The 15707-nt window shown below is 46.9% G+C and overlaps 1 protein-coding gene across 2 annotated transcripts in view; it reads left to right on the forward strand.

Annotated features, from left to right (window-relative positions):
• The window catches only part of LOC109883664 (tetratricopeptide repeat protein 21B), a 61679-nt gene that overhangs the window by 12194 nt on the left and 33778 nt on the right, over positions 1–15707 (forward strand). For both annotated transcript variants that reach the window (XM_031836455.1, XM_031836456.1), the window contains exons 9-13: positions 793–985; positions 3661–3758; positions 3936–4130; positions 7247–7382; positions 11320–11477. In XM_031836455.1, the coding sequence (XP_031692315.1) occupies positions 793–985; positions 3661–3758; positions 3936–4130; positions 7247–7382; positions 11320–11477 (780 nt within the window). The remainder of the gene's footprint in view (positions 1–792; positions 986–3660; positions 3759–3935; positions 4131–7246; positions 7383–11319; positions 11478–15707) is intronic.

Below are 15707 nucleotides of genomic sequence, written 5' to 3' on the forward strand. Positions count from 1 at the left end.
CAGCACAGCATGGTAGCAACACAGCATGGTAGCAGCACAGCATGGTAGCAGCACAGCATGGCAGCAACACAGCAACACAGCATGGTAGCAACACAGCATGGCAGCAACACAGCATGGTAGCAGCACAACATGGTAGCAACACAGCATGGCAGCAACACAGCATGGTAGCAGCACAACATGGCAGCAACACAACATGGCAGCAACACAACATGGTAGCAGCACAACATGGCAGCAACACAGCATGGCAGCAACAATCGGAGCAAGCTATCGGAGTCGGTGCATGCCAGCTGGGGGTCTCCCAGCCCAGTCCCTTGGCCTCTGTTTCCATGGAACCAGTTGTTTTAGCCAGCTGGGGGTCGGCCCAGCCCAGTCCCTTGGCCTCTGTTTCCATGGAACCAGTTGTTTTAGCCAGCTGGGGGTCGGCCTAGCCCAGTCCCTTGGCCACTGTTTCCATGGAACCAGTTGTTTTAGCCAGCTGGGGGTCGGCCCAGCCCAGTCCCTTGGCCTCTGTTTCCATGGAACCAGTTGTTTTAGCCAGCTGGGGGTCGGCCCAGCCCAGTCCCTTGGAGCACAACGTTCTGGGTCTTTGTGTATCAGGGTTTTTGTGTTAACACATGACTTCGGGGTGTGGGGGGGGGGGGGTAATAATATGTTGAGTATGTTCACATATTGAAGTACATCGGTATGTCAGCCTCCCAATACGACACATGAAATCTGCTGTTCCAGAGAGATCTATATATGACTACTGTCCCATTTGGATGTAGAACTATGACATCCTCTGTCTGTCTGTAGTGTGGAGGCAACCCAGAGATCCTTCAGCTGCTGACTCCATTTACAGAGAGGGCGTACTCTAAAGCCCCTGGGAATGCTGATGTGGCCAATGAGATGGGTTACCTTCTGTCCCTACAGAAGAAGACTAAGGAGGCCACCAGGTGGTACTCTACTGCTCTCGACATTGACACCAGCAGTGTCCCAGCCCTGGCAGGTAGGTGGGTTAGTGTCTACACATTCATACACACAGCTCTCCTGCTTTCCCAGTGTGTTGATGTGCATCTTCTTAGCTTTTTTAAAATGTGATAGCTCTGGTGAGTAATAACATGACATGTTCAAAAGTATGTGGACACCTGCTCGTCGAACATCTCATTCCAAAATCATGGGCTTTAATATGGAGTTGGTCCCCCCTTTGCTGCTATAACAGCCTCCACTATTCTGGGAAGGCTTTAATATGGAGTTGGTCCCCCCTTTGCTGCTATAACAGCCTCCACTCTTCTCGTTAGGCTTTAATATGGAGTTGGACCCCCCTTTGCTGCTATAACAGCCTCCACTCTTCTGGGAAGGCTTTCCACTAGATGTTGGAACTAGAGGTCGGCCGATTATGATTTTTCAACGCCGATACCGATTATTGGAGGACCAAAAAAAGTCGATACCGATTAATCGGACGATAAAAAAAAAAAAAACTGTATTTGTAAATAATGACAATTACAACAATACTGAATGAACACTTATTTTAACTTAATATAATACATCAATAAAATCTATTTAGCCTCAAATAAATAATGAAACATTGGTTTAAATAATGCAAAAACAAAGTGTTGGAGAAGAAAGTAAAAGTGCAATATGTGCCATGTAGCTAACATTTAAGTTCCTTGCTCAGAACAAGAGAACATATGAAAGTTGGGGGTTCCTTTTAACATGAGTCTTCAATATTCCCAGGTAAAAAGTTTTAGGTTGTAGTATAGGAATTATAGCACTATTTCTCTCTATACCATTTGTATTTCATTAACCTTATGACTATTGGATGTTCTTATAGGCACTTTAGTATTGCCAGTGTAACAGTATAGCTTCCGTCCCTCTCCTCGCCACTACCTGGGCTCAAACCAGGAACACATCGACAACAGCCACCCTCGAAGCATCGTTACCCATGCAGGGCAAGGGGAACAACCACTCCAAGTCTCAGAGCGAGTGACGTTTGAAACGCTATTATCGCGCACCCCGCTAACTAGCTAGCCATTTCACATCGGTTACACCAGCCTAATCTCGGGAGTTGATAGGCTTGAAGTCATAAACAGCTCAATGCTTGAATATTGCAAAGAGCTACTGGCAAACACACAAAAGTGCTGTTTGAATGAACGCTTATGAGCCTGCTGCTGCCTTCCATCGCTCAGTCAGACTGCTCTATCAAATATCAAATCATAGACTTAATTATAACATTATAACACACAGAAATACGAACCTTTGGTCATTGATATGGTCGAATCCGGGAAACTATCATTTAAAAAAATATATATATTCTTTCAGTGAAATACGGAACCGTTCCGTATTTTATCTAACGGGTGTTACATTGTACAACCTTCAATGTTATGTCATAATTATGTAAAATTCTGGCAAATTAATTAAGGTCTTTGTTAGGAATAAATGGACTTCACACAGTTCACAACGAGCCAGGCGGCCCAAACTGCTGCATATACCCTGACTGCTTGCACGGAACGCAAGAGAAGTGACACAATTTCCCTAATTATAAGAAATTCATGTTAGCAGGCAATATTAACTAAATATGCAGGTTTAAAAAGATATACTTGTGTATTGATTTTAAAGAAAGGCATTGATGTTTGGTGCCACGACAGTGCTAAATCATCACCCGTTTGTCGAAGTAGGCTGTGTTTCGATGAGAAATTAACAGGCACCGCATCGATTACATGCAACGCAGGACACACTAGATAATAATATAGTAATATCAACCATGTGTAGTTAACTAGTGATTATGTTACGATTGATTGTTTTTTATAAGATAAGTTTAATGCTAGCTAGCAACTTACCTTGGCTTCTTGCTGCCCTCACGTAACAGGTGGTCAGCCTGCCATGCAGGCTCCTCATGGAGTGCAATGTAAGGCAGGTGGTTATTCCTCCTTCACCAAACTTTACAGTTGGCACTATGCGGGGCAGGTAGTGTTTTCCTGGCATCCACCAAACCCAGATTTGTCCGTCGGAATGCCAGATGGTAAAGCGTGATTTATCACTCCAGAGAACGCATTTCCACTGCTCCAGAGTCCAATTGCGGCGAGCTTTACACCAGTTAGGCTTGTTTTGCAGCTGCTCGGCCATGGAAACTCATTTCATGAAGCTCCCGACAAACAGTTATTGTGCTGACATTGTTTCCAGAGGCAGTTTGGAACTCGGTAGTGAGTGTTGCAACTGACAACATGATTTTTACACACTGCGCATTTCAGCACTCGGCGGTCCTGTTCTGTGAGCTTGTGTGGCCTACCACTTTGCCGATGAGCCGTTGTTGCTCCTATACATTTCCACTTCACAATAACAGCACTTACAGTTGACCGGGGCAGCTCTAGCAGGGCGTAAATTTGACTAACTGACTTGTTGGAAAGGTGGCATCCTATGACGGTGCCGGAATGTCACTGAGCTCTTCATTCCGGTCCATTCTACTGCCAATGTTTGTCTATGGAGATTGCATGGCTGTGTGTTCGATTTTATACACCTGTCACCAACAAGTGTGGCTGAAATAGCGGAATCCACTAATTTGAAGTGGCGTCCACAGACGTTTGTGTATATTTACTGTATTTCCTATGCTTCTTACGGCAATATCCTTGAACTTGCTGTATGTTGAGTGTTGTGGTGAGGCCACTGAGGTGTTTGTTTTTCTAGGACTGATCCGCTGCCAGCTGATGGACGGCCAGCTACAGGAAGCAGCCAATCAGCTGGAGTTCCTCAGAGAGATCCACCAGTCCATTGGCCAGTCAGCGGTATGACACGCAGCATTCTCCTGAGTGACCAATCACATTACACTGATCTATCACTGAGGTCACAAGGTCCCATAAATTGAACGAGGTTGGGGGGGGGTGTTGAGATTTTGTTTGATTAGGAACGTGGTAAGAAAATTATAGTAAAGGGAACTGTATCTTCCCCTGTCTGTACTGTAGGAGCTGGTCCTTCTGCAGGCTCTCCTGGTCCACAAGAGAGGGGCGGGGCTAGCGGTGATGTCACCCTTACTGAAGGAGGCCACCGACCTTCACTTCCTGGATCTGCGAGGGCGACCAATGGGACCAGACTACTTCCACAGGCTCCACCCCGACTTTATTTTCCAAGTGGTCAACCTCTACCTTTCCTTCTTCCAGGTAAACCCTTAGACCCCTCAAATTCAACTCTGGACCTGGTAGCCAATTCCACTGCTTTTTAAATTCTTCCCCTCTAATCAGGGACTGATTTAGACCTGGGACACCAGGTGGGTGATTCCCCTCTAATCAGGGACTGATTTAGACCTGGGACACCAGGTGGGTGATTCCCCTCTAATCAGGGACTGATTTAGACCTGGGACACCAGGTGGGTGATTCCCCTCTAATCAGGGACTGATTTAGACCTGGGACACCAGGTGGGTGATTCCCCTCTAATCAGTGACTGATTTAGACCTGGGTCACCGGGTGGGTGATTCCCCTCTAATCAGGGACTGATTTAGACCTGGGACACCAGGTGGGTGATTCCTCTCTAATCAGGGACTGATTTAGACCTGGGACACCAGGTGGGTGATTCCCCTCTAATCAGGGACTGATTTAGACCTGGGACACCAGGTGGGTGATTCCCCTCTAATCAGGGACTGATTTAGACATAGGACACCAGGTGGGTGATTCCTCTCTAATCAGGGACTGATTTAGACCTGGGACACCAAGTGGGTTATTCCCCTCTAATCATGGACTGATTTAGACCTGGGACACCAGGTGGGTGATTCCCCTCTAATCAGGGACTGATTTAGACCTGGGACACCAGGTGGGTGATTCCTCTCTAATTAGGGACTGATTTAGACCTGGGACACCAGGTGGGTTATTCCCCTCTAAGCAGGGACTGATTTAGATCTGGGACACCAGGTGGGTGAAAATAATTATCAGGTAGAACAGAAAATCAGCTGTAATTCGTAGGTAGACTAGCAGTTAAGAGCATTGGGCCAGTAATCAAAAGTTTGCTGGTTCAAATCACTGGTTCAAAACCCAGAGCTGAAACATCTGTGCCCTTGAGCAAGGATCAGTTGAATACCCCTGGTCTAGACAACATGGGTAATGAAGGATCAGTTTAATACCCCTGGTCTAGACAACATGGGTAATGAAGGATCAGTTTAATACCCCTGGTCTAGACAACATGGGTAATGTAGGATCAGTTAAATACCCCTGGTCCAGACAACATGGGTAATGAAGGATCAGTTTAATACTCCTGGTCTAGACAACATGGGTAATGAAGGATCAGTTAAATACCCCTGGTCTAGACAACATGGGTAATGAAGGATCAGTTTAATACCCCTGGTCTAGACAACATGGGTAATGAAGGATCAGTTTAATACCCCTGGTCTAGACAACATGGGTAATGAAGGATCAGTTTAATACCCCTGGTCTAGACAACATGGGTAATGAAGGATCAGTTAAATACCCCTGGTCTAGACAACACGGGTAATGAAGGATCAGTTAAATACCCCTGGTCTAGACAACATGGGTAATGAAGGATCAGTTTAATACTCCTGGTCTAGACAACATGGGTAATGAAGGATCAGTTTAATACCCCTGGTCTAGACAACATGGGTAATGAAGGATTAGTTAAATACCCCTTCCGAGTATATTACTCACTAATGTCCAGTCCCCTGTTAATTCTTATGGGCAGGTGGGACGGTAGCGTCAGCCGCTGTGTCAGATTTCAAAAAGGCTTTACGGCGAAAGCAAACCATGCGATTATCTAAGGACAGCGCCCCGCATACAAACACATGAAAATCCTATTTCAACCAGGCAGGTGCTCCACAAAAGTCAGAAATAGCGATATAATTAATGCCTTACCTTTGAAGATCTTCTTCTGTTGGCACTCCAATATGTCCCAGAAACATCACAAATGGTCCTTTTGTTCGATAATGTCTTTCTTCATGTCCCAAAAATGTCAATTTATTTTGTGCTTTTGATTTCAGAAATACACCAGTTTCAACTCGCCCAATATGCCTACAAAGTGTCTAATAAGTTACCTGTAAACTTGGTCCAAACATATCAAACAACGTTCCTAATCCAACCACAGGTACCCTAAAACGTAAATAATCAACACAATTTAAGACGGCGTAAACTGTTTCTAATACCGGATAAAAACACTGTGAAGCGCGCTCCAGTTCACGCGCACCAAAAGAGTAGAGTCCACCTGGAATGACACTTAAAATGAATAGGACTACTTCTTCATTTCTCAAAAGATAAACATCGAACAATTTCTAAAGGCTGTTGACATCTATTGGTAGCCATAGGAACTGCAACCAGCTTCCTCATAATAGGGGAGTCCCATAGAAAACAATTGGAAAATCCTATGACCTCAATTATTACCCCCCTGGATGATTGGTCCTCGGGGTTTCACCTGCCATATCAGTTCGGTTATTCTCACAGACATTATTTTATCAGTTTTAGAAACGTTAGAGTGTTTTCTATCCAAATCTACCAATTATATGCATATCCTAGCTTCTGGGCCTGAGTAACAACCGGAGGTGAAAATACTGCCCCCTACCCAAGAGAGGTTAACAAAGACTACGAAATTAGGGCAGGAGTTTCTATCCAAAGAGATACCCGGGATTGTAACATACTCTGCTTCACGGAAACATGGCTAGCTGGGGACATGAGATTCTCTGATCCACCTCTACGCAGACGACACCATTCTGAATACATCTGGCCCTTGTTTGGACACTGTGTTAACTAATCTCCAAACGATCTTCAATGCCATACAACACTCCTTCCATGGCCTCCAACTGCTTTTAAATGCTAGTAAAACTAAATGCATGCTCTTCAACCGATTGCTGCCCGCACCCTCCCGCCCGACTAGCATCACTACTCTGGACTGTTCTTAGAATATGTGGACAACTATAAATACCTAGATGTCTGGCTAGACTGTAAACTCTCCTTCCAGACTCACATTAACCATCTCCAATCCAAAGGTAAATCTAGAATCGGCTTCCTATTTTGCAACAAAGCCTCCTTCACTCATGCTGCCAAACATACCCTCGTAAAACTGACTCTCCTATCGATCCTTGACTTTAATGATGTAATTTACAAAATAGCCTCCAACACTCTTCTCAACAAATTGGTTAAATAAAGGTGAAATTAAAAATGTATTCATAAAAAATACCATCTGCTAACCATGTGTATGTGACCAATAAAATTATATTTAATTTATAGCATTTCCATGCAGGAGGGAAAGTTCTTTAGCATGCCTCCACTCCCCTCCCTCCCAGGAGAAGCCCCTGACGGCAGGTCAGCCCGTCCCCTTTGGCCTGAGTCACTCTGGAATGGTCCTGCAGCCTGTGGTCAAGATGGCCCCCGGACTGCTGCCTGGAGCCTACCACATGGCCCATGTCAAGTTCCTTTCAGGTAGGAGCCTATCAGGGTGTCTGCATTCTCCGTCCTCCCTCCTCCATGACCCAGAAACCGATCAGTGGTCGAGGAGTGTGTCATTTTGTTAGTAGTCAAACGGAAGATGGTCCTCCTCTCCTCGATAGCCTCATTTGTCGAGGAAGCACAAGTGAATTTTACCAGGAAGCCACACTCCCTTTGAATCAGTTGTATAATTGGAGGAGAAAACCAAGAATACATTCCAAAACAATATGCTACATATCGTTTTACCTGTAAAATGTCTTAACTAACTTCATTTGTTTTTATCACTATACATGCATTTTGGGATCCACCCCTGTAAACATAATTTATTTTGGGATCCACCCCTGTAAACATAATTTATTATGGGATCCACCCCTGTAAACATAATTTATTATGGGATCCACCCCTGTAAACATAATTTATTATGGGATCCACCCCTGTAAACATAATGTATTTTGGGATCCATCCCTGTAAACGTAATGTATTTTGGGATCCACCCTGTAAACATCATTTATTTTGGGGTCCACCCCTGTAAACATAATTTATTTTGGGATCCACCCCTGTAAACGTCTTTAGCCTAATGGTTGGTGTGTGGATAAGGAGGGTCTTATTTTATACACGTGCATTTTCATCCACGTTCCCTCTCCTCGCTGCCTCTCCTCAATTACCTTCAACCTTTTTCAAAAGTAGGCGAAAGAGGATGGAGGAGATAAGCAAATCTCAAATCCGTGCTTCTCCACCTGCATTGCTTGCTGTTTGGGGTTTTAGGCTGGGTTTCTGTACAGCACTTTGAGATATCAGCTGATGTACGAAGGGCTATATAAATACATTTGATTTGATTTGATTGAGAAAAGGCCCTGTAGTGTGTCTGAAAGGTAGTCATGGTAACTGCATACCTGTAGTGTGTCTGAAAGGTAGTCTTGGTAACTGCATACCTGTATTGTGTCTGAAAGGTAGTCATGGTAATTGCATACCTGTAGTGTGTCTGAAAGGTAGTCATGGTAATTGCATACCTGTAGTGTGTCTGAAAGGTAGTCATGGTAACTACATACCTGTAATGTGTCTGAAAGGTAGTCATGGTAACTGCATACCTGTAATGTGTCTGAAAGGTAGTCGTGGTAACTGCATACCTGTAGTGTGTCTGAAAGGTAGTCATGGTAATTGCATACCTGTAGTGTGTCTGAAAGGTAGTCATGGTAATTGCATACCTATAGTGTGTCTGAAAGGTAGTCATGGTAACTACATACCTGTAATGTGTCTGAAAGGTAGTCATGGTAACTGCATACCTGTAATGTGTCTGAAAGGTAGTCTTGGTAACTGCATACCTGTATTGTGTCTGAAAGGTAGTCATGGTAATTGCATACCTGTAGTGTGTCTGAAAGGTAGTCATGGTAACTGCATACCTGTAGGGTGTCTGAAAGTGGGCGTTGCGAAACAGGAGGATCAAAAACAGATTGGTTGCCAATCTAGACCGTTTTGCATGGCTGCTTCCTTGTAGCATTTTAGCAAGGCAGGTTAGGAGAATTAACATGGCAGGTTAGGAGAATTAACATGGCAGGTTAGGAGAATTAACGTGGCAGGCTAGGACAACTGACGTGGCAGGCTAGGAGAACTGACGTGGCAGGCTAGGAGAACTGACGTGGCAGGCTAGGAGAACTGACGTGGCAGGCTAGGAGAACTGACGTGGCAGGCTAGGAGAACTGACGTGGCAGGCTAGGAGAACTGACGTGGCAGGCTAGGAGAACTGACGTGGCAGGCTAGGAGAGCTGACGTGGCAGAATAACTGACGTGGCAGGCTAGGAGAGCTGATGTGCCAGGAGAACTGACGTGGCAGGAGAACTGACGTGGCAGGCTAGGAGAACTGACGTGGCAGGAAAACTGACGTGGCAGGCTAGGAGAACTGACGTGGCAGGCTAGGAGAACTGACGTGGCAGGAGAACTGACGTGGCAGGCTAGGAGAACTGACGTGGCAGGAGAACTGACATGGCAGGAGAACTAACGTGGCAGGCTAGGAGAGCTGACGTGGCAGGCTAGGAGAACTGACGTGGCAGGAGAACTGACGTGGCAGGCTAGGAGAGCTGACGTGGCAGGCTAGGAGAACTGACGTGGCAGGAGAACTGACGTGGCAGGCTAGGAGAACTGACGTGGCAGGCTAGGAGAGCTGACGTGGCAGGCTAGGACAACTGACGTGGCAGGCTAGGAGAACTGAAGTGGCAGGAGAACTGACGTGGCAGGCTAGGAGAGCTGACGTGGCAGGCTAGGAGAGCTGACGTGGCAGGCTAGGACAACTGATGTGGCAGGTTAACACAACTGACGTGGCAGGCTAGGAGAACTGACGTGGCAGGCTAGGACAACTGACGTGGCAGGCTAGGAGAATTAACATGGCAGGTTAGGAGAATTAACATGGCAGGTTAGGAGAATTAACGTGGCAGGCTAGGACAACTGACGTGGCAGGCTAGGAGAACTGACGTGGCAGGCTAGGAGAACTGACGTGGCAGGCTAGGAGAACTGACGTGGCAGGCTAGGAGAACTGACGTGGCAGGCTAGGAGAACTGACGTGGCAGGCTAGGAGAGCTGACGTGGCAGGATAACTGACGTGGCAGGCTAGGAGAGCTGATGTGCCAGGAGAACTGACGTGGCAGGAGAACTGACGTGGCAGGCTAGGAGAACTGACGTGGCAGGAAAACTGACGTGGCAGGCTAGGAGAACTGACGTGGCAGGAGAACTGATGTGGCAGGTTAGGAGAACTGACGTGGCAGGAGAACTGACGTGGCAGGCTAGGAGAACTGACGTGGCAGGAGAACTGACATGGCAGGAGAACTAACGTGGCAGGCTAGGAGAGCTGACGTGGCAGGCTAGGAGAACTGACGTGGCAGGAGAACTGACGTGGCAGGCTAGGAGAGCTGACGTGGCAGGCTAGGAGAACTGACGTGGCAGGAGAACTGACGTGGCAGGCTAGGAGAACTGACGTGGCAGGCTAGGAGAGCTGACGTGGCAGGCTAGGACAACTGACGTGGAAGGCTAGGAGAACTGAAGTGGCAGGAGAACTGACGTGGCAGGCTAGGAGAGCTGACGTGGCAGGCTAGGAGAGCTGACGTGGCAGGCTAGGACAACTGATGTGGCAGGTTAACACAACTGACGTGGCAGGCTAGGAGAACTGACGTGGCAGGCTAGGACAACTGACGTGGCAGGCTAGGAGAACTGACGTGGCAGGTTAACACAACTGACGTGGCAGGTTAACACAACTGACGTGGCAGGCTAGGAGAACTGACGTGGCAGGTTAACACAACTGACGTGGCAGGCTAGGAGAACTGACGTGGCAGGCTAGGAGAACTGACGTGGCAGGCTAGGAGAACTGACGTGGCAGGCTAGGAGAACTGACGTGGCAGGCTAGGAGAACTGACGTGGCAGGTTAACACAACTGACGTGGCAGGCTAGGACAACTGACGTGGCAGGCTAGGACAACTGACGTGGCAGGCTAGGACAACTGACGTGGCAGGCTAGGACAACTGACGTGGCAGGTTAGGAGAACTGACGTGGCAGGCTAGGAGAACTGACGTGGCAGGCTAGGACAACTGACGTGGCAGGCTAGGACAACTGACGTGGCAGGCTAGGACAACTGACGTGGCAGGCTTGGACAACTGACGTGGCAGGCTAGAAGAACTGACGTGGCAGGCTAGGATAAGGAACGTAGGCTTCTATCACATAGCTCATGTCTAGTTCCTCTCAGGTCAGACCAACATGATGGACAAGGCAACCTGAATTGTGACTCACAAGTTAACATGATAAACTACCAATATAACATTGATTGGGGTAAGTCCCTGCAACAGACTAGTCTCCTCCTGCTCCTGTGAGCCGGTTAACTTACTTTATTATATACAATATTACTCTCTTTAAACATCTATCTCGCTATTTGGGTTATGTCTCCTGTCAGGTGACAGCCAGTCAGCTCAGCAGTTCCTGGATTTCTGTCTGGAGAGAGACCCGACCATCGCTGAGGTCCACCTGCTGCAGGCCAGGATACACCTCCATGAGGGAGACTACAACCTCTGCTTTCAGTGTTTGGAGACCGGAGTCAGCCACAACTTCCAGGTGACCTAGTGTAGAGACCAGACCAGAGTCAGTCACAACTTCCAGGTAAACTAGTGTAGAGACCAGAGTCAGTCACAACTTCCAGGTAAACTAGTGTAGAGACCAGACCAGAGTCAGCCACAACTTCCAGGTAAACTAGTGTAGAGACCAGACCAGAGTCAGTCACAACTTCCAGGTAAACTAGTATAGAGACCAGACCAGAGTCAGCCACAACTTCCAGGTAAACTAGTGTAGAGACCAGAGTCAGTCACAACTTCCAGGTAAACTAGTGTAGAGACCAGACCAGAGTCAGCCACAACTTCCAGGTAAACTAGTGTAGTCAGTCACAACTTCCAGGTAAACTAGTGTAGAGACAGAGTCAGCCACAACTTCCAGGTAAACTAGTGTAGAGACCAGACCAGAGTCAGTCACAACTTCCAGGTGAACTAGTGTAGAGACCAGACCAGAGTCAGCCACAACTTCCAGGTAAACTAGTGTAGTCAGTCACAACTTCCAGGTAAACTAGTGTAGAGACAGAGTCAGCCACAACTTCCAGGTAAACTAGTGTAGAGACAGAGTCAGCCACAACTTCCAGGTAAACTAGTGTAGAGACCAGACCAGAGTCAGCCACAACTTCCAGGTGAACTAGTGTAGAGACCAGACCAGAGTCAATCACAACTTCCAGGTAAACTAGTATAGAGACCAGACCAGAGTCAGCCACAACTTCCAGGTAAACTAGTGTAGAGACCAGAGTCAGTCACAACTTCCAGGTAAACTAGTATAGAGACAGAGTCAGCCACAACTTCCAGGTAAACTAGTGTAGAGACCAGACCAGAGTCAGTCACAACTTCCAGGTGAACTAGTGTAGAGACCAGACCAGAGTCAGTCACAACTTCCAGGTAAACTAGTGTAGTCAGTCACAACTTCCAGGTAAACTAGTGTAGAGACAGAGTCAGCCACAACTTCCAGGTAAACTAGTGTAGAGACCAGACCAGAGTCAGCCACAACTTACAGGTAAACTAGTGTAGAGACCAGACCAGAGTCAGCCACAACTTCCAGGTAAACTAGTGTAGAGACCAGACTAGACTCAGTCACAACTTCCAGGTAAACTAGTGTAGAGACCAGAGTCAGTCACAACTTCCAGGTAAACTAGTGTAGAGACCAGAGTCAGTCACAACTTCCAGGTAAACTAGTGTAGAGACCAGAGTCAGTCACAACTTCCAGGTAAACTAGTGTTGAGACCAGAGTCAGCCACAACTTCCAGGTAAACTAGTGTAGAGACCAGAGTCAGTCACAACTTCCAGGTAAACTAGTGTAGAGACCAGAACAGAGTCAGTCACAACTTCCAGGTAAACTAGTGTAGAGACCAGACCAGAGTCAGCCACAACTTCCAGGTAAACTAGTGTAGTCAGTCACAACTTCCAGGTAAACTAGTGTAGAGACAGAGTCAGCCACAACTTCCAGGTAAACTAGTGTAGAGACCAGACCAGAGTCAGCCACAACTTCCAGGTGAACTAGTGTAGAGACCAGACCAGAGTCAGCCACAACTTCCAGGTAAACTAGTATAGAGACCAGACCAGAGTCAGCCACAACTTCCAGGTGAACTAGTGTAGAGACCAGACCAGAGTCAGTCACAACTTCCAGGTAAACTAGTGTAGAGACCAGACTAGTCTCAGTCACAACTTCCAGGTAAACTAGTGTAGAGACCAGAGTCAGTCACAACTTCCAGGTAAACTAGTGTAGAGACCAGAGTCAGTCACAACTTCCAGGTAAACTAGTGTAGAGACCAGAGTCAGTCACAACTTCCAGGTAAACTAGTGTTGAGACCAGAGTCAGCCACAACTTCCAGGTAAACTAGTGTAGAGACCAGAGTCAGTCACAACTTCCAGGTAAACTAGTGTAGAGACCAGAGTCAGTCACAACTTCCAGGTAAACTAGTGTAGAGACCAGAGTCAGTCACAACTTCCAGGTAAACTAGTGTTGAGACCAGAGTCAGCCACAACTTCCAGGTAAACTAGTGTAGAGACCAGAGTCAGTCACAACTTCCAGGTAAACTAGTGTAGAGACCAGAACAGAGTCAGTCACAACTTCCAGGTAAACTAGTGTAGAGACCAGACCAGAGTCAGCCACAACTTCCAGGTAAACTAGTGTAGTCAGTCACAACTTCCAGGTAAACTAGTGTAGAGACAGAGTCAGCCACAACTTCCAGGTAAACTAGTGTAGAGACCAGACCAGAGTCAGCCACAACTTCCAGGTGAACTAGTGTAGAGACCAGACCAGAGTCAGCCACAACTTCCAGGTAAACTAGTATAGAGACCAGACCAGAGTCAGCCACAACTTCCAGGTGAACTAGTGTAGAGACCAGACCAGAGTCAGTCACAACTTCCAGGTAAACTAGTGTAGAGACCAGACTAGACTCAGTCACAACTTCCAGGTAAACTAGTGTAGAGACCAGAGTCAGTCACAACTTCCAGGTAAACTAGTGTAGAGACCAGAGTCAGTCACAACTTCCAGGTAAACTAGTGTAGAGACCAGAGTCAGTCACAACTTCCAGGTAAACTAGTGTTGAGACCAGAGTCAGCCACAACTTCCAGGTAAACTAGTGTAGAGACCAGAGTCAGTCACAACTTCCAGGTAAACTAGTGTAGAGACCAGAACAGAGTCAGTCACAACTTCCAGGTAAACTAGTGTAGAGACCAGACCAGAGTCAGCCACAACTTCCAGGTAAACTAGTGTAGTCAGTCACAACTTCCAGGTAAACTAGTGTAGAGACAGAGTCAGCCACAACTTCCAGGTAAACTAGTGTAGAGACCAGACCAGAGTCAGCCACAACTTCCAGGTAAACTAGTATAGAGACCAGACCAGAGTCAGCCACAACTTCCAGGTGAACTAGTGTAGAGACCAGACCAGAGTCAGCCACAACTTCCAGGTAAACTAGTATAGAGACCAGACCAGAGTCAGCCACAACTTCCAGGTGAACTAGTGTAGAGACCAGACCAGAGTCAGCCACAACTTCCAGGTGAACTAGTGTAGAGACCAGACCAGAGTCAGTCACAACTTCCAGGTGAACATGTGTAGAGACCAGAGTCAGTCACAACTTCCAGGTAAACTAGTGTAGAGACCAGACCAGAGTCAGTCACAACTTCCAGGTGAACTAGTGTAGAGACCAGACCAGAGTCAGCCACAACTTCCAGGTAAACTAGTGTAGTCAGTCACAACTTCCAGGTAAACTAGTGTAGAGACCAGAGTCAGCCACAACTTCCAGGTGAACTAGTGTAGAGACCAGACCAGAGTCAGCCACAACTTCCAGGTAAACTAGTATAGAGACCAGACCAGAGTCAGCCACAACTTCCAGGTGAACTAGTGTAGAGACCAGACCAGAGTCAGCCACAACTTCCAGGTAAACTAGTATAGAGACCAGACCAGAGTCAGCCACAACTTCCAGGTGAACATGTGTAGAGACCAGAGTCAGTCACAACTTCCAGGTAAACTAGTGTAGAGACCAGACCAGAGTCAGTCACAACTTCCAGGTGAACTAGTGTAGAGACCAGACCAGAGTCAGCCACAACTTCCAGGTAAACTAGTGTAGTCAGTCACAACTTCCAGGTAAACTAGTGTAGAGACCAGAGTCAGCCACAACTTCCAGGTGAACTAGTGTAGAGACCAGACCAGAGTCAGCCACAACTTCCAGGTGAACTAGTGTAGAGACCAGAGTCAGTCACAACTTCCAGGTAAACTAGTGTAGAGACCAGAGTCAGCCACAACTTCCAGGTAAACTAGTGTAGAGACCAGAGTCAGTCACAACTTCCAGGTAAACTAGTGTAGAGACCAGACCAGAGTCAGTCACAACTTCCAGGTAAACTAGTGTAGAGACCAGACCAGAGTCAGCCACAACTTCCAGGTAAACTAGTGTAGTCAGTCACAACTTCCAGGTAAACTAGTGTAGAGACCAGACCAGAGTCAGCCACAACTTCCAGGTAAACTAGTGTAGAGACCAGACCAGAGTCAGTCACAACTTCCAGGTGAACTAGTATAGAGACCAGACCAGAGTCAGCCACAACTTCCAGGTGAACTAGTGTAGAGACCAGACCAGAGTCAGCCACAACTTCCAGGTAAACTAGTGTAGAGACCAGACCAGAGTCAGCCACAACTTCCAGGTAAACTAGTGTAGAGACCAGACTAGACTCAGTCACAACTTCCAGGTAAACTAGTGTAGAGACCAGAGTCAGTCACAACTTCCAGGTAAACTAG

This window comes from Oncorhynchus kisutch, linkage group LG11 (genome assembly GCF_002021735.2).
Source record: "Oncorhynchus kisutch isolate 150728-3 linkage group LG11, Okis_V2, whole genome shotgun sequence".
Taxonomy (NCBI): domain Eukaryota; kingdom Metazoa; phylum Chordata; class Actinopteri; order Salmoniformes; family Salmonidae; genus Oncorhynchus; species Oncorhynchus kisutch.